Raw genomic sequence first — 19,749 nt, 5'->3', positions numbered from 1 at the left:
TGAGTACAACTTGCTTTGTCTTTTTTTTCTTTTATTTAGATTTTTCCACTGAATTTACTTTAAACTGCAGTCCACGAGATGTGCTTACAGACCTAGGACTAATTTTATGGTGTCCTTTTTATAGTACAAATATCCATAGGTAATCAGATGCATTGTTCATCTGATTAGAGGAAAATTTGTGGTAAAAATGAATATTGAATCATATACTGATATTATTAAGAAATTCTGCAAGTTAAAAAGACATTGTTACCGTCAGCCCACTAAGAGAAAAAATGTTCTGCAATTTTGTTTGTTACTTGAATGAGAAAACAAAAATACTTAACTTAGCAGGACCATTTAAATTAGAGAGATGATGTTGACCTAAGAGTAGAAAGTAGTCATAGCTATTTTATGCACATGTCTTGAAAGTTGTGTTTAAGCTTTGTTCAAATCATGTAGTTGCTGCTCTGTAATTCACAGTTTTAAAAAATGTGCATACATTTTCTGCTACAATTCTGATGTATTCTTAAATGTGTCTTAGGGAACAGCTCCCAAACACCCCACTATATCCTCATACATTTGTGGATTATATTTTGCACTGGGTTTCTTCTAGCTGAGAGGTTGAACTGATTCAGGATTGAAGCGCAACTCTTTTAGTGCTGGTTCTCTAATTATGAAATAACCTCTTTGGAAAAAAGAAAGCTCACCATAACCAAATACTGAAAATGTTTAGAAAGATTCAGACAATTTTTTGTGAGTTGGACATTTCTGGGTCTGTCTTCTTTCTCTTTTTTAATTCAGCAGATGTGTTTAGTGTGGCTGATTATGTTTTAATGAATGTTAAGAATTTAATAAAGGTGCTTTAGGGACGGACTTTGTTAGCTATGTCAGCTTCCTAGGGAAGAAAAGGCAGACTATAAACTTGAGAAATAAGCAAACGCACGGGGTAAAAATACTGTATGCTGCATTTTGCATTTGGTTACTGTTTAAGGATTCTGGTTTAATATCCTGGCTAGTTATCCAGCTGTGGCTTATACAAATGATAGTTTCCTGATGAACACAGATAAAAGGGATAACTGGTTTCTAATAAACCATGAACAGAAAATGTAAGTCTCCACCTTGCACATGCATGAAGAGGAAGAGTGCGCATGAAATCTGGGGTTTGTGTCAGCTTGTAACGCTAATGCATGGCTTAGTGTTAAGTCTGAACTGGGCCAGTGAGAGATGGAAATTCAGTAGTACACTGAAAACATATATTATTTAGCTCAGTGTGTTTTGTCAGTGACTCTTCATTGGGGTAAACAAAGCTGTTCTGAATTATTCTGAAACAATACAACTGAATAGCCACCTAATGGCACAGCAGGGAAATGACTTGCCTAGCAAGCATGAAGTTGCAGGTTCAAATCCCCACTGGTATGTTTCCCACACTATGGGAAACACCTATATTGGGCAGCAGTGATATAGGAAGATGATGAAAGGCATCATCTTATATGGGTAAACCCCTCCTGTATTCTACCAAAAGAAAACCACAGGGCTCTGTGGTTGCCAGGAGTTGACGCTGACTCGACAGCACACTTTACACTTCACTTCACAAATGAATGCCTTGTTTAACCAGAGCCCCTGAAGAAGAGAGAAGCATTGAGCCAAGTCAGATATATTTCTAGTGCACTTTTGAGGCTCCTTGTCTTGTCATTTCTGCATTGGTGCCCTCCCTCCTTTCTTGCCATGTATAACTAGCAGACTCTTCTGATCTCAGGGCACTATTTGCCAGGACCTGCTAGCTCGTCGCTTTATATGTGCTTTCCTGGTGTTTAAAGGGATGTCCCTATTTTTACCACCTTCTCCTGGCAGTTGCTGGTAAAGATGGGCTTTTCCTTCTTCCCCCTTGATTGCCCTGCAGCAGTGACAGGTCCACCTGTGAACCACCTCAATTGCTGCTGCTGGACATGGTTGTGGTTTGGTGCTCTTTGAACTGCAGCCTAGAATGAAAGATAGTCTAAATTTCATTGACTCGTGAAGCTTAGAAACACCTTGTCTCTCTTGTCTGGATTGTGCCCCTAATCAGGTGCAACAAGAATCCAGCAATATTGATTTCAGTGAAAATTGCTTTCTAATGCTGTCAAGCTAAGCTTTGGTGTTGAAACTTTTTATGAGCCTGTAAAACTAAGAAGACTTCATATGGATGACAGGGATTTATTGAAAAGCATTTCTTAGGCCATTTGAAGTAGTTAGCTGTATATTTTTCAAGATTTTTTCAAGTTGCTTAAAAGGGTTTATTTTGTTTTTCATAGTGTAATTACTATTTTGTTTTCAACAGTAATTTGCTTGCCATCCAAGTCTGCAGCAATAAATTAACAAGAAAATAATAAAATATAGGGAGTAATCTTTTAGAATCCAAAATGTGAATTGGCATAATCAAGTGTATTTTTGAGCAAAACATAATGTTCAGTTTTTCATATATATATATATGTCTCTGTATTTATATGTCACTGTGGGATCCATACTGAGTTAACCTCATTGAACTTTTCCCCAGGAATTGATGCACTTACAATTGGCGAGTCATTATGCTGCTCCACCTGTGTAGTGTTAAGGTCAGTGTGTTTTTCTGATTATAAAAACCATCCATGTCATTCCATTATAAATCCACAATCATTCATAATGGAATGTGCCATAGTCTAGAGCTGGTGGCAAGTGCCCTAGGTGCACACCGCTCCAAGATCTGACAGAAGCTTCCCATTTTGACACTCAGGATCTGTTCAAGCAGGGTGGGGAACCTCAGGCCTGGCCGGGCTGAGCCTTCTGCTTGTTTCTGGCTGGCCCATTGCAGTTCCTTTTGGGCTCCTGTTAATTGGGCTCCACCTCTGGTTTTGTTCAGCCTCAGTCCCATATGCTCTGGAATACACTCCCTGTTGAAATAAGAGCATCTCCTTCTCTGCTTGCTTTTAGGAAAACCCTCAAGACGTTCCTGTTTACCCAGGCTGTTAACTGAAATTCAAATTTTAATGTTTTTATTTAATTAGATTGTTTTTATCTGTTTTATTCATTTTGCATTTGTTATGTTTTAACTGTGTACACCACCTAGAAATGCCTATATCAGGCGGTATTGAAATATGATAGATAAATAATAAATGTGCCTGTCGGATGGAGTAGAAGGGCCTTCTAAGGGACAGGGGAAAGTCCCAGCTATACCGGGTTCCTACCTGAGAAGTATGCCTGGTTAAAGGGGGTCCGGTTATAGTAGCTTTCATTTTGCTTCTGAGAGGGCCCCATAAGTATTAGCTTGAATCTAGTTGAAGACATCCTGAAGCGGTAGAAGTGATCTTGACACATTTGCTGCATTCTTGTGCAGAGAATGTCTATTCAAACAGTTTCTAGCACACTTAGAACGTCTGTCAGTTTTTATCTTCTGTTATTAGGGCAGAACCCTCACCCTCCAAAACTCACTTCAGGGTGGGTTTCTTTTTTTTCTTTTCTTTTTTTGGTAGGTTCTTTCCCAAGCAAAATAGGGAAGATTCTTACATTATGGGAGTACTGTGATTCCCATGGATGATAAAGTCAGCACTAAAGATACATTCTGCCCTAGGGCAGGATGTGCAAATCATCATGACACTTACTAAATTGTGAGGCTCCTCTGCTAATATGTCCCATGTATATAAGCTAATAGGAAATATGTGTATGTGAAAGAGATTGTGAAGCAGAATATGAATAGCCTTATGCAAGTGTGTGTAAGAGAGTGGGATTTAATGTGGTCTGCTGACCAATTTACAAAGTGGGTGGTCCTTACACCAAAAAGATTTCCCACCCTTGCTTTACAGAGAACTTTTAAAAAGCATTTTTTAAAAACACTGCATTTTAAAAGACTGTTTAAATATCTAAGCCATATACATGTCCTTTTAAAGTGTCATCTCACAAATGCATTTAAAAAAATGACTGTGGCGCTTATTGAAGAAGCAGTGGGTAGCTTGATCATTACAGTTGCTCCTATGCAAAAGTTTAATTTCGAGCCAGACACAGATGATGCACTGCCACTCATATTCATGTAGCATTTGTGAAAATCCACACATTTGTTACTTTTGACTTGATTCAAAGTCATCACAGTGCATAAATCAGCCATCACAATGTGCACAATGAATGCTGAAATATATCAAGCAGTTGTTATGAATAGTGTATATATGAGACTCTAGGAGAAGCTGAGCATGCAGTAGATTCCTGTTACTGTGTACACATATTTGCAGAGCGTAGTGCTTCTAAATTACTATGCATTTGTGCAAACTCAGAACATGTGGCAGTGTTTTTCCTGCTGCTATTTCTGGCTCTGAAATGTGATTTGTGATTTGTTACTTACTACATTCTCCTTTGTTGCTGAATTCACAGAACGTCATTTCCTAGAAAATACAAATTTCCAAGAACTGCCTTGTGTTTTATACATATGAACAGATCATTATGTTTTCCAATATCATGGTGATCTATCTTTCCCTACCCATGGGCTTTTTCAGTTTGACAGTCAAAAAATCCATGCAAGTTCTCTCTTGTTTGAAGTACATTTGTAGCTGATTGCCTGTCTGTGTGAACAAAACAGTGCTGCAATTTGTGGAAGAAATACATGTGTTTGTTCTGTAGTAACTTCATCTACATTTTTTCTGCATTCTGCACAGTACCCATAATTGTTAATAAGGAAGGACCCTGGTTGATCTTTGGCATGTATATGGTAGATAATATGCACAGCTGTAACAATCCCAGTTTAGTGTGGAATCCTCCAACTGCTGCTGTTCACCTTTACTGCTACAGTCCTCAAGCAGTGGCCAGTACAGTGTGGCTGAAAAGTAAGAGGTTGCTGCCATAGAGTGTCATGAGTTGGTGGGTAGAGGCATGAGTTCTGCTTGGCCAGCATTGTGCAACTGCACTGCTGCTGACTGGTTATTAGTGCTCAGTTTGGTCTCCTGATATCATGGTCCAGATAATGCTGATGTAGCAGTCTCCATGCTTCTGCTGCTGCCTCTATCTGCCCACCAGTAAAAACCTTAGATTCCCCTGCTCCAAAGTTACTGCTCAGTGGCAAGCTGTTGTTTCCCAGTTTACCACCTCACTGGCTCCTGCTGGTATCTTCATTTATATTCTAGTACAGCAGAGAAATGATTTGATTAGCAAGCCAGAGGTTGCTGGTTCGAATCCCCGCTGGTATGTTTCCCAGACTATGGGAAACACCTATATCAGGCAGCAGCGATATAGGAAGATATAGGATATAGATTGCCTCTAGTGGTAAGTGCACTAGAGGATAGTGAGTGTGGGCATCCCGCCTCACTCCCTGACATGTCACCTCACCTACTTGCTATTGCCACTCCATCTCTACTGCTGGCACCTCACCTCACTCCTTCATTGGTCCTCACCTCACTCCTTCACTGCCTGCTCCTCCCCCTTGCCACCAGCCTCAGCTCCTGGGCATGCCATTACTGTTTGGTGTAAGCACAGTGCAAGGCAGCATGGGGACAGCGTGGCTCTACCCCTCTGCACTGCTGCACCAATAGCAGTTATTTTGCCCCCCACCTCTTGCCTCCAACCATGAAACTTGTCTGCTTTGCCTCTGAACAAGTTTCGTGCCAAAGGGGAAGTGGGGGCAAGAACTACCATTGGTGCAGCAGCACAGAGGAGAGGCCAGGTGGCGCTGCTGGGGGTGCATTCATGCTGTGCAAACATCCAGCAGAAGTGGCATACTCCGTTGCTGAGGCCAGTGGTGAGGAGGGAAAGGAGTGGGCAGTGTCTGGCTCAGCAAGTGATGTGGGGGGTGGAGTGACATCACTGCTGGCTGGGAGCGGTGCCAGCAAGGGGTGCAAGGTGGGCAGTTGCTGTCCTTCTCAAGCAGTGAATGGCAATGAGCTGGCACTGATCCTAACCATACTTCTATGGAAGTTACACTGAATTCAGTGAACCATCTTTTGAGTACCATGGTTAGGATCAGGTAAAATTAACCTCATTACCTAGCTGTGATGAAATAAAAATATAAAACAAGGAATTTTGTAAAAAAAATATGTTTAGTATATATTTCGTTTGACTTGCAGAGAGAGCTAAACATCTGAGCTTGGTGATAAAGGGGCTCTGATTAAATACACCTTATTGTGTCCTGTATGGGAGCGGGGGAGCTAATCTGTCCATTAGCAAGAACTTCAGCATCATGTCCAGCTCCGCTCCTAAATATACCATCAAGAGCAAGTGAAGATACATTGAGGCTGTTCTCATGTGCAGGCAAAACTGGGCTAACAAAACCAAACCCAGCCTTGCCCGCACGTGAGAACCGTCAGGATTGTGCCCAATCCTGGCGGTGTCTCGGTGGCGACCTGCCAAGCCAGCCACCCTCTTAAACGGGGTTAAGAGAGCTAGTGCTCTCTTAGCCTCATTTTTTGATCATCTGCCAGCCCCAGCTGCTTGCAGCCGGGGCTGGGAGACTGTGGGTCCAGGGAGACTCGAGTTCAAATCCCCATTCAGCCTTGAAACTAGCTGGGTGACTCTGGGCCAGTCACTTCTCTCTCAGCCTAACCTACTTCACAGGGTTGTTGTGAAAGAGAAACTCAAGTATGTAGTACACCGCTCTGGGCTTCTTGGAGGAAGAGTGGGATATAAATGTAATAATAATAATAATAATAATAATAATAATAATAATAATAATAAATAATTATTATTATTTGCTTATATACCATGCATATACTGATCGTGAGAAATGACTGAGTTTGTTTTCACGACCAAAGATTCCTGGGTAGGAAGGGGTTAATTCATGAATCTGTGATTATCTGGGACACCAGGAGCCCTCCCAACCCAACAGTTCTGAACCTGGGTAGTCCAGATCTGCTACCCAGGTTAAAAGTGAGGTGAGACACAAGAGAGTTGTTTGGGCTGTCTGCAGACCTGTCGTGTTTTGAACTCTTCCTGGGCTGCTTTACAAAAGAGTTCTACAGAAATCAGGGCCAGGGAGATGAGAGCTGCTGCAGTACTGAGGGCTGCCTCTCTGCTGCTCACGTGATGCACTGTGGGTTACTGGAGGACCCAGCTCAGGGTTTCTTTCTCTCCTGGAGCATGCGGCAGCCTGATTGTATAGGGGTTGCGTAAGTAAACCCTACTGGGGGCTTGGGTCATCTGGGAGGCATAGGTTGTGAGCATGCCTCCCCTTCAGCACACCCCAATATAGTTGTGAGAACAGGCTCATTCTCTTTTCCTTATTTTCATTATTCTTTATCAGAACTATTTTCTGATTAGCTTTTTTAGCTAACAGTCTCAGATCCGTGGTCTTGTATTATTAATCTGTCCCTGGCTTCCATTTAATTTCCAAGCACTTGTCTACTTTCTACCAGGTCAAACAAGTTGCTTCCAAGTTGACAGGAACCAGTGGCAGTTTCTCACAGGGAGCTCAGCAGCAGACCCCCTCCTCGGGTAGCTCAGACCAGTGAGGAAGTCTGTCCTCAAAGCTTTTATAGTGATCAGGGAATCCCACATGTCCTATTATAGCCCATTTTTCTCATTAAGAGACTTCGTTACTCATCTGGCTGATATCCTATAGGTCCCTCCTTTGGTCAGAACTAGGTGGTGCCACTGTAGGCTTGTGTCCCAAGATCTATTTCTATTCCACCCATCTTTTGCAATAGTTCTATTTGCCTTCTTATTGTCTCATATCTTCACTCTCATCATGTACACTGCAGCTTCCCACAGCAGCTTCTGAAACACGTGTTTCTTTTTTGCATATTTGTTTTATTCTGTATGTCCAATAAATTGCTCAAGACAGCTGCTTCAGCCCCCTTTTGCCTTAGCACTAGGATAGCAGTTGCAAAGCAATTCCAACCTTGGCAGTTGTGTTCTTCTCCCTAAAATATGATATAGGGTTTATTTAATTACACTCTGCACTCTACCAATTCAGAAAAGTTTTGAGTGAATTACTGCCATGGCCTTTAAACAAGAGTCATGAGGCTATTGCTACTGTTTTTGGGGCTAGGGGGTGCAAAATTAATTCTCAGCATTATAATCTTCATGATGGGTTTGTAGCTCATTGGCAGAGCACATGTGCTTTGAATGCAGTAGGTTTCGGGTTCAGTCCCTGGCATCTTGAACTAGGACTGGGAGAGACCTCTGTCTGATACCCTGGAAAGCTACTGCCAGTCAGTGCACTAAACAATACTGAGTAGGTGAACCAATAGTCTGACTTGATAGAAGGCAGCTTTCTATGTAGCTATATGCAATTTCTAGGGTTGGGGGCAGAGCCATGATGGTTAAAGTTTCACCACCATTTGCATTTTTAGGTGTAGGATCTATGGTTGGGATCTCTGACACAATTCTCAGCACTTTTAGCAATTCTCAGTATTCTTTGGAGGAACAGAAAACACTGGTTTCAGATCAGTTTAAATTTATAGTGTAGGCATGTCCTGAGTTATATTATTCCCTTACATCAAGTTTTCTTAATCTTGGGTCCCCAGATGGTGTTGGACTACAACTCCTATCATTCTCAGTCACAAAGGCCATGGCTGGGAATGATGGGAGTTGTAGTCCAAAAAATCTTACATAGATGAAATGTTAGAAAATTTGAATCAGCCCAAAGGTATAATAGCAGTCTGTCTTGATCAAAGTCAGGCAAAATAATTGATTAAATATACAGATCTTGGTCTGGTGCTGTTTTGATACATAAATGCAAGCAAAATCCCCCAAGGTGTGAGGGTGCAAATGTTTCAGATCAATCAGAAGGGGACAGAGTAGAACCAGGAGCAGAGCAGATGGAAGCACATGAAAGCTGGTAAAAAAGGTCAAATGATGGTAAGGGACATAGCACACGCCAATGCCAGGTAAGAGACTTGGCGTATAGATGTTTATATAACAGTACCAGAAGCCTCCGAGCCAAGATGGGTGAGTTGGTGCTTGGTTGCTAATGAAAACATAGATATAGTGGGCATAATGGAAACCTGGTGAAACAGTGAGAACCAGCAGGACACTGTTATTTCTGGATACAAATTGTACAGAAATGATAGAGAGGGGTGGATTGGGGGTAGATTAGCACTGTATGTTAAAGAAGGGATAGAATCTAGTAAGCTAGAAAACCTATTAGGACCGGAGTCCTCCACAAAAACATTATGGGTGACAATACAAGGACTGGGTAGGGGGGAAGTGTTACTAGGGACGTAATGTTGCCCTCCAGATCAAAACACTGAGACTGACCTGGAGTTGGAGAAGCAAATCCAAGAGGCATCAAAGAAAGACAGAGCTGTAATAATGTGTGACTTCAATTATCCTTACATAGACTGGGCAAATTCCTGTGCGGATATTGAAAGAGAGGCCAAATTTCTAAATGACTATGCCTTAGAAAATGAATCAGCCAGAGAGAAGGTGACCTTGGACTTAATGAGTGGTGCCCAGGACCTGGTGCTGGAGTTATAGAACCATTGTAGAAACATCGGAGTTGTAGAACCATTGGGGAACAGTGACCATAGTGTGATCAAATTCAGCTTCTATACAAGTTGAGCATTGCCAAGGAAGTCCAACACAGATGCGCTGGACTTCAGAAGAGGAAACTTCTCAAAAATGAAACTTCTCCCTCTCTCACAACACTAGAACCAGGAGTCATCCAATGATACTAAAGGGCAGGAAATTTAGGACCAGCAAAAGGAAGTACGTTTGTTGTACTTTTGTTGTACAGCACATAATTAATTTATGGAATTCTTTGCCATGGGATGTGGTGATGGCCACTAGCTTGGATGGCTTTAAAAGGGGCTTAGACAAATTCATGCAGGACAGGTTTATCAATGGCTACTAGTCTACCAATGGCTGTGGGCCACCTCCAGCCTCAGAGGCAAGATGTCTCTAAATACCAGTTGCAGGGGAGCAACATCAGGAGAGAGGGCATGCTCTCACCTTTTTCCTTTGGGCTTCTCAGAAGCATCTGGTGGGCCACTGTGTGAATCAGGCTGCTGGCCTGGATGGGTCTTGTGCCTGATCCAGCAGGGCTGTTCTTATGCCATTGCCCCCCTCCCCATTATGTAATAGGCAAGACAGTAACCCTTCTATTTAGAAAACTAGTTGAGAGTGAAACAGAAACACTGTAGCTACTTAACACATAATTTAGGAAATCCCAAACTCAAGCATTTAAATTACTAAGGACATCATAAATCATCTCCTGCCAGCACAAAGAGCAAAAGTGTTGCTAATTATCACACATAAAGGAAACATTTCCTTTATCACAACAGAACATGGCTGTCAAAATGGACGTTGTTCAGCACTGAACCCTGTGAAGTAAATTGGGTTGCCAACCTTCCAGATAATCCACATCGGCTCAGAGAGTATTGCACCGATCAAGACATTTCTCGAGATTGTCATTTTGCACAAGAGCACTTGCCCTCCCCTCCTCTCCTGAAGAGTGAGAAAGCTAATTTGAATTCTTGCTACTGCAGCATATGAGCAGTCAGTTACAACTGATGCATAGAGGATTTATATCACTTTGTTCCTTCTTCCATTTAGTCTCCCTCAGAGTCTTGTACTGTTCCAGATTCCCCAGGGAAATACTTACTCCTTGAGATAGCTCTGATGTCTTCTCTGCGAATTTCTAAGCTATGGGAACATACACCTTCTTAGTCTTCCTTTTTGAGAGATAAGCAGAGCCCATGTGGTGCATGTCTTGTTCCAGGAATTGAAAGTATACGCCTACCACCTGCTTGTACCTGTCAACTTGAGAGAATGCAAAAAAGGGAGAAATTAAGGTGGAACTGCAGATGGCAACAGCAGGCCTGTCCTCTTTAAATGCAAGTTGTCTCTGAATAGCAGTAAAGTGGTGAGATGGGTGGTGCCATTTCTAACAAAGAAGCAGTGATCTGGAGGGGATGCTGAAGCCTTCACCCACCCACTATTTTTCTCCCAGCCAGGCTTCCAGATCAGAAGGTGGGTAGGCAGTGGGGGAATGGCTAGAGGGATGGGATTGTAGGGTCAAAAGCAGTAGACAGAGGAAGAGTTCTTTTGGAAATGACTCTCACAGTCCATTCCTTTACGGCAGTTGGGCAGCAACCTTGGTGGAAGATGTCATCCTGCATAATTCCATTGACCGACTTCACAGCTGACCACCCCTGTGCAGTTGCTAGTTGGTTTCTGCTACTGTCTGTACCCCACTAACCCTGCAGCTCTGACCACCTCTTAAAAATGGTGTTGTGCACACTGGGAAAAGGCAGGTATAGCTTTGTAGTGTGTTATTCTTCCAAGACAAGCTACTAAAGATTATGTGGCAAAGTGAGATTACAAAGGCAAAGTGAGGTTTCTCTCATTTTGCCCTTGGATATGGAGGAAGGGGAGAAGCCTCTTCTTATGACAAGCTGACTGCAAAGTGATTTTCCCCTCTCATTCCATTGAGGACAAGGGGACTATCACAATTTCTTGGCTGTATCACTCTGTTTTTGAAGTTTCGGGGAAGGAAATTCCTTCCTTGCCTCTCATGGGGCAATGAGGGAATCTTCCCTAGTTTGTCACTATCATTTCCACCCTTTCCCCCACTTCCACCCTCAGTGTACAGGTGAAACTCGGAAAATTAGAATATCGTGCAAAGGTCCATTAATTTCAGTAATGCAAATTAAAAGGTGAAACTGATATATGAGACAGATGCATTACATGCAAAGCGAGATAAGTCAAGCCTTAATTGTTATAATTGTGATGATCATGGTGTACAGCTCATGAAAACCCCAAATCCACAATCCACAAATTAGAATATTACATGGAACCAATAAGACAAGGATTGAAGAATAGAACAATATCGGACCTCTGAAAAGTATACAGTGTACTGTGCTTGAATGGCCAGCAAACTCGCCTGACCTGACCCCATAGAGAATCTATGGGGCATTGCCAAGAGAAGGATGAGAGACATGAGACCAAACAATGCAGAAGAGCTGAAGGCCGCTAATGAAGCATCCTGGTCTTCCATAATACCTCATCAGTGCCACAGGCTGATAGCATCCATGCCACGCCGCATTGAGGCAGTAATTGCTGCAGAAGGGGCCCAAACCAAGTACTGAATACATATGCATGCTTATACTTTTCAGAGGTCCGATATTGTTCTATTCTTCAATCCTTGTCTTCTTGGTTCCATGTAATATTCTAATTTTCTGAGATTGTGGATTTGGGGTTTTCATGAGCTGTATGCCATGATCATCACAATTATAACAAATTAAGGCTTGACTTATCTCGCTTTGCATGTAATGCATCTGTCTCATATATCAGTTTCACCTTTTAATTTGCATTACTTAAATTAATGGACTTTTGCACGATATTCTAATTTTCCGAGTTTCACCTGTATGTCTGGCATGTCCACCCTCAGTATATGGGAGTAGTTGGAGCTAAAGACAGAATAGCAGTCAGCAGCTTCCTGTTGACAACTGACCTACTGATCCCCTGATCCCCGGGTGATCTGCACACCTACAGGATGCTGATCTTTCCTGCACTATCTGAACTGCATCCAACCCCACCCCACCTTTACTTGCTAGCAAGAGCTGCCATTTTCCTTCCTCTCTGCTCATCTTGCTCTCCTTGCATTTTGAAGAGATAGGGGTCTGGACACGGAGCAGAATGAAGTATGTGGAGGACCCCACACTTCCTTCCATTCTGTGTCCGGTCTTGCAGGGGGAGCAGGACGCAGAGGGAGAAAGAACTGCCACTACAGGTACCAAATTTGGTGGACTTTCAGAGCAGGTTTGTTCCCCAGAGATGTGGGTTTTCAGGAAAAATTTGAATTCCCCCCTCAATTGCATAAAGTTTGCAGTATTTCCTCCCTCCAAAAAATTACCATGCAAATTTTCCTGGTAGTCTAAATAGATTGTGATCTGATTTGGCATGTTGTCTGACCTATTTAATACAGAAAACAAAACACCTCTACCATATTAATTTCATTTCCCCTCAATGTATCTCTTAATGTTAAGAGAGGAGAGCTGGTCTTGTGGTAGCAAGCATGACTTGTCCCCTTAGCTAAGCAGAGTCTGCCCTGGTTGCATATGAATGGGAGACCACATGTGAGCACTGTAAGATATTCCCCTTAGGGGATGGAGCCGCTCTGGGAAGAGCAGAAGGTTCCAAGTTCCCTCCCTGGCAACTCCAAGATAGGGCTGAGAGAGATTCCTGTCTGCAACCTTGAAGAAGCTGCAGATAGTCTGTGAAGACAATACTGGGCTAGGTAGACCAATGGTCTGACTCAGTATATGGCAGCTTCCTATGTTCCTTCCTATGTTTTTCTAGTAGTTAAGTAGAAACATTAGAAATGGGAAAATTTTTCCCCTAACGTCTTTGTAGTTCACCATCTCCACCAATACACTCAGGCAGCTGCCTCACCACATCTCATTAGCAGGTTCACCTAGTACAAATCCCTTCTCACCCTGAATAAAGGAGTGTGAACACCCTTTTCAGCCCCCCCCGTGCTCTCCCCACGTGTATCAGCCACTTCTGGTATGACGCTGCAGCCCTGCATCAGTGTTTTTGGGGAGAGCACCAGCGGGGAGGGAAGCAGGGGGCAGATAAGGGCACCCTCCCTGCGCCTTAAAGGAACCCCCCACCTCCTGGGAGTGCACCAACTAGTTTGTGTACATCCCTATAACCTAATGTGTTTGTGACCATTTTTCCTGTGTAATTTCTGTCAATAGCACATAGAAAATTGCTATGTTCTGAATTCATGAATTTTGAATTCATGAAACCTATAAGCTTTTCTTCAACCTTGTATGTCATAACTCATTTCCCCAGTTATAGTTCAATTTAATCACTTTTTTCATCATGGAATTGTATTCTCCAACATTTTCTACAGTTTATAGGTTTCTTTCATTCACACACCCCACTTTGATTCCTTGCAGACTCTCTGATTTTTCATAGGAACATAGGAAACTGCCATATACTGAGTCCGACCATTGGTCTATCTAGCTATTCACAGACTGGCAGCCGCTTCTCCAAGGTTGCAGGCAGGAATCTCTCTCAGCCCTATCTTGGAGAAGCCAGGGAGGGAACTTGAAACCTTCTGCTCTTCAGAGCGGCTTCATCCACTAAGGGGAATATCTTGCGGTGCTCACACATCAAGTCTCCCATTCATATGCAACCAGGGCAGACCCTGCTTAGCTATGGGGACCAGTCATGCTTGCTACCACAAGACCAGCTCTCCTCTCATAAAGGACTTACCCAAAGTCCTGTTTAGTCAGTTTTTCTTAAATGCATGTGAACATGGCTTATTCCAGTTCAGCCATTTACCTCAGTCCATTTTCCTCAGTGCTGTCTACACTGAGTGGCAGTCGCTCTCCATGGGCAGGAATCTTTCCCAGTCCTATTTGGAGATGCTAGAGGTTGGAGCTTCGACTTTCGGCAAGCAAAACATGTGCTCCACTACTGAGCTATAAGAAGCTCACTGAATGGGCTAGATATTCCAAATCTAATTTGAGATCTGGAATAGATCTGGAATTTACTCCTCATATTAGATCTGGAATAGTTTCTTATGGTGGTGGGGTTTTTTTGGTCACACTTGATATGTGTGTAATCAATAATCTATGTGCATCTCGCAATATGGGAAATAATACAGCAGTTCCTAACAGTGTTGTAAAAATTATTGAGTTAATGTGTCTAGGGTTCTGAATACTCTGAAGAGCTAAATACATATTTATAATAATATTACAAATTATTATTTATTGTATTGGATTGGATTGGTCTAGAGAAAACTGGGTTCAGTTCCCTGCTCAGCAGTGAAGCTCAGTTAGTGGTCATTAATAAATCACTGTTCCTTTCCACACCTGTCTCACAGAGTTGTGAGGAGGAAATGAGATAACACCACATGTGCCACTAGGAGCTCCTTGGAGCAATGGTGGTATATACAGCTAATAGAGAAAATATAATAACTTCCTTTTTATTTTTCAGAATCTGATCTGAAGTCTCATTGAATAGCCTGCTTTTACACACTGTGACTGTTATTGGACCCCTTCAGTAAAATTTTGCTCACTCTTTAAAGAAGATATTGAGCCAGGTCTCACGATCAGTGAGACTGGTTTTGGAGGGTGCGCGGGGAGAGTGGGCTAAGCTGAGGGTAGGGTGCCTCCTTGTCTGAAGGAGGCAATGATCAGACCACTCTTAAGGAAGCCTTCCCTGGACCCCTTAGCGTTGGATAATTACAGGCCAAACTCCAATCTCCCTTGGTTGGGCAAGGTGATTGAGAGGGTGATGGCCAATAAACTCCAGGCAATCTTGGAGGAAACTAATTATCTAGACCCATTTCAAACTGGCTTTAGAGCTGGCTATGTGGTTGAGACAGCCTTGGTTGGCCTGATGGATGACCTTTACCAGAAAATCAACAGAGGGAGTGTGACTCTGCTGGTTCTTCTGGATCTCTCAGCGGCGTTCAATACCATTGACCATGGTATCCTTCTGCATCGCTTGGGGGAGTTGGGGATAGGGGGCACTGCCTTCCAGTGGTTCCGCTCCTATCTCTTGGATAGATTCCAGATGGTGGAGCTTGGTGACAGTTGCTCCTCAAAACGGGAGCTGTTCTATGGAGTCCCTCAGGGCTCCATTCTGTTACCAGTGCTTTTAATATCTACATGAAACCGCTGGGTGAGGTCATCAGGAGGTTTGATGCTGGATGTTATCAGTATGCTGATGACACCCAAATCTACTTCTCCTTTTCATCTTCAGGAAATGGCACTCATTCTCTAAATGCCTGCCTATAGGCAGTAATGGGCTGGATGAGGGAGAACATATTGAAGCTGAATCCAAGCAAGACAGAGGTGCTCATTGTGGGAGCTCAGAATCTGAGGGGTGTGTTAGATCTTCCTGTGCTGGATGGAGTTACACTCCCCCAGAAGTAGCAGGTGCGCAGCTTGGGAGTACTCCTGGACCCAGGCCTCACCCTGGTATCTCAGGTGGAGGCCCTGGCTAGGAGTGCTTTCTATCAGCTTCGGCTGATTCGACAGCTGCACCCATTCCTTGAAGAGAATGATCTCAAAACAGTGGTGCATCAGCTGGTAACCTCCCCGCTTGACTATTGCAATGCGCTCTACGTGTGGCTGCCTTTGTACGTAGTCCGGAAACTTCAGTTAGTTCAGAGAATGCGGCAGCCAGATTGGTCTCTGGGGTAACCCGGAGAGACCATATGATGCCTGTTTTGAAACAGTTGCACTGGCTGCCAATATGTTTCTGAGCAAAATACAAAGTGCTGGTTATTACCTTTGAAGCCATGAATGGCTTGGATCCAAGTTACCTTAGAGAGTGCCTTCTTCTACATGATCCCCACCCGCACATTAAGGTCATCTGAGGAGGTCTGTTTCCAATTACCACTGGTTCGTTTGGTGGTAACTCAGAGGCGGGATTTCTCTGTAGCTGCTCCTGGGCTGTGGAATGCACTCCCAGCAGAAATCCACAATCTTAACTCTTTGTTAACCTTCAGGAGAGCCCTTAAAACTTATCTGTTTGGCCTGGCCTTCCAGAATTTTTAATTAGTTTTAATTGTTTTAATACTGTAACCTGGTTTTCAGGGTTATAATTGTTCTGATTGTTTAATTTTTTAATGATGTTTTAATTGTTAATTGATGTTTATATTTATATTTCTGTTTTAATTGTTATTGGTTTTAATGATTTCTGTTTTAATTGTAAACTGCCCTGAGCCATTTTGGAAGGGCGATATAAAATTCAAATGAATGAATGAATAAATGCAACAAAGGTTTCTTTTTTTTAAAAATCAGTTTTGGTTAATAACTTTCTAATGTCTACGTCCATACTCTTCCCCCCCCCCCACCCCAGTTACAGAAATCCCATGCTTTGCTTTTTATCAGCAAATAAATTTTTGTTGTCTCATACTACTTGGACAATTGTAGTGCCTATATATTACAGTAGGAGTTTGAAATTCGGATGAAGTCAGAGATACATTATAAAAGCCTGATTGTATGTAACACTGACAATGACCAGTTCCCACACCAACAGGTAGAGAAAGCTGGAGGGAATAGAAATCATGTGCATGTGTGTGTGTACATATGCATGTGTGTGTGTGTGTGTGTGTGTGTGTACACACGCACACACACCAACAAAGACTATTGTGGCACCTTAAAGATTAACGTATTTATTGTAGCATAAGCTTTCATGTACTATAGCATACTTAACCCAGATGGATGAAGAGTTATCCTCAGTTCAGAGAGAGGGAGAGAGAGACATACTTACACATAGCATACAAATATGGGTATAGATAAAATAAAATAATTTGTAAACAATGGGACCAAATGGCCATGAAATTCAAGAGGGATAAGCAGTGGCATAGTCACCACTGGAAAAGGGGTGATAGGTGTCCCTGGACCACGAGGAGGTAAGGGGATTGGCCCACCAGGTCTCTCCTCACCTTGCCCCCTAGACACCCCCTAGTGCCTCTCAGTGCTGCTGCTTCTGCAGCAGCTATTGCCACTGTGGGTAGACACCCCACCTGTTCCCTGCTGCTACCCCCACTCTGCCCCTTTCCATCTCCACTGGCATGCATGCAAGGCCCATACAATCAGCCAGCGTTTTCTCCAGTGGCCTGCCTGGGTGCTACTTCCTCTCCCCTGTGAGGGAAGAGGGAAGAAGCACCCAGCCAGCCAGTGAAGTAACTGGCCAGTTGGCGTTTCCTGTGTCGGCATGCTGATGCAGCCAGAAGGGAAGTAGCCAGTGCAGGGTAATGCAGCCAGCAAGGGAGGTGGCAGGTGTGAACGGCTGCATGTGTGCAATAGCCAGTCTCCCATTGTGTAGTGGGGTGCTGCCAGTCTTCCCTGTGCTCCTGAGTATAAGAAGCAATTCCCACCTGCATTTATAGAACTTGTGAAAGGGAAAATGGAAGCATGTCAGCTACCCACACCCTCTGGTCATGTTTCCTGCAAAGGCAGTCCTGAATGTGGACAGAGTTTCTTCAATGGGATTTGGAGCCCTGGCTGGCCAGGTAAGAACCCTGGCCAGGTAAGAGATTCTATATCAGAAGCCACCCTGAGGAGCCCTAAGAGAGAGGAAAAGCAGAGGAAGAGCTTTTCCCCATGGAAACATTGAAAGAGCAATTAGAGACAGGTAGAAGAAGAACCAACTGAGAACAGAATCAGAGACCAGGGCAAGCAAGGTAGCAAGCAAGCAAACAAAAACCAGTCAAGCAAGAGAGAGAGAGTGAACAACTGTGTCAAAGACAAAGACACCAAGGGGGATAAGGACCAAGTAGTCACATTCAGAGCTGGAGAGCTTGGTTGCTAATGAAAACATAGATATGGTGGGCATAATGGAAACCTGGTAGAATAGTGAGAACCAGTGGAACACTGTTATTCTGAGATACAAACTCTAAAGAAAAGACAGGGAGGGGAAGATTGGGGGTGGAGTAGCACTGTATATTAAAGATAGAATAGAATCTAACAAGCTAGAAAACCTGAGGACAGGAGTCCTCCACAGAATCATGATAGGTGACAAATAAAATAAATAAATAAATAAATAAAATACAAAGACTGGAAGGAAATGTGTTACTAGGGACATGGTATTGCCCTCCAGATCAAAATGCTGAGAGTGACCTGGAGCAGTGGGTCCATTGGCACAGGTGGTAAGCACACTCACATTTTCCCCTATGCACATTCAATGAATAACTGAATTGGGGGGAATAACATCCGAAGACTGTAAGTTGTGTAAAAAGTGTGTATGTATCAGATAAATATAAGAGCAAGAGAAGCAATTGGTGATAAGAAAATAATCCTAGCTTTGCTAAAATTGTCATATGACAGGAAAGTGCTCAGTGCTAGCTCAGTCCATTGTTTATCTCTCTTAATCTCTTATCTTAGCTAATTCTCCCTAGGAGTTGGAAAGAACACAGAAAACTAATAGCTAAAGAGAGGGAGATAAACAATAGACTAAGAAAGTGGCCACTGTAACTGTATTTTTACCTTCCCTCCACAATAGATTGAACACACAGAGTGCATGAAAGATCATATTTGTTGGTCCCTAAATCTTGGTATATTCAGCGGAAGGTGAGAATGGTCTCTGTGTGTATAATAGGGTGTGCACTCAGGAATTCTGCATGTGCCTGAGTTCCCAATTGCATGTACAGACCATACCATATTGCTTATGTGTGTACAGCCTGTTTTATGTTCTCCAAAATGTGCAGAGATGGGGCCAGCAGATATGATCCTGTTTCTTGTCTGAGTGTTCAGCCTATGTGTGATATAAAAGTGAGCATAGGACTTCTGTGTGTGAATTTTATCCCCTCTAGTTTTCTCTGTCTTTTGGGGAATTCTTCAGAATTATTTACCTACTAGCTGAACCCACACAGTGCATCTTTGCTCTAGGACTTTGTTGCTCTCCTTGCCCCCTGCCAAAGCCCCTGCTTTATTGCTCAGTGTCAGCCATCCACTCTGCCTCCCCCACTCGCTCGCCCCTTCCCTGCCACTTGCTCTCTATTTGCATATGGAATTCTCACTGCCCAATCACCATGGTGCTCCTGCTCTGTTACCACCGATTGGTAGGGCAGAGCTACCAATTCCCATGGACCACCACGCACCAATTGCCATGGACCACCTTGGTGTTATATATATGCTAGCTGATCTGGCACAGAGCATCTGTGTCCCTTGTTCTCCCTGTCTCTACTCCTCCTCTTCTCCCCCCGCCCCGCTTCAGCCCCAGTCCATTCTTCCCCTCCCAGTCCGCTTTCCCTTGCCAGCTGGCCTGGCTGGCACTTTCTAGTTCTCCCTGCCTCTGTTTCCTCCCTGCCGCCACCACTGTTTTCTCCCGGCCACTCCTGCCTTCTCTGGCCACTAGCTGGCCACCCTG

The 19,749-nt window shown here is 43.4% G+C and overlaps 1 protein-coding gene across 7 annotated transcripts in view; it reads left to right on the top strand.

Moving 5' to 3' along the window:
* HECW1 (HECT, C2 and WW domain containing E3 ubiquitin protein ligase 1) overlaps positions 1–19,749 on the top strand; it is a 332,618-nt gene that overhangs the window by 84,771 nt on the left and 228,098 nt on the right. For 2 of the 7 annotated variants that reach the window (XM_053261889.1, XM_053261890.1), the window contains one exon: positions 2,513–2,570. The exons of the other annotated variants lie outside the window; for them this stretch is intronic. In XM_053261889.1, the coding sequence (XP_053117864.1) occupies positions 2,544–2,570 (27 nt within the window). In that variant the 5' untranslated portion in view covers positions 2,513–2,543. The remainder of the gene's footprint in view (positions 1–2,512; positions 2,571–19,749) is intronic. 7 annotated transcript variants of the gene reach the window in all.

This window comes from Hemicordylus capensis, chromosome 6 (assembly GCF_027244095.1).
Source record: "Hemicordylus capensis ecotype Gifberg chromosome 6, rHemCap1.1.pri, whole genome shotgun sequence".
Lineage (NCBI taxonomy): Eukaryota > Metazoa > Chordata > Lepidosauria > Squamata > Cordylidae > Hemicordylus > Hemicordylus capensis.
Note: the sequence above shows the minus strand (reverse complement) of the source record. Positions and strands in the feature narration are given on the sequence as shown.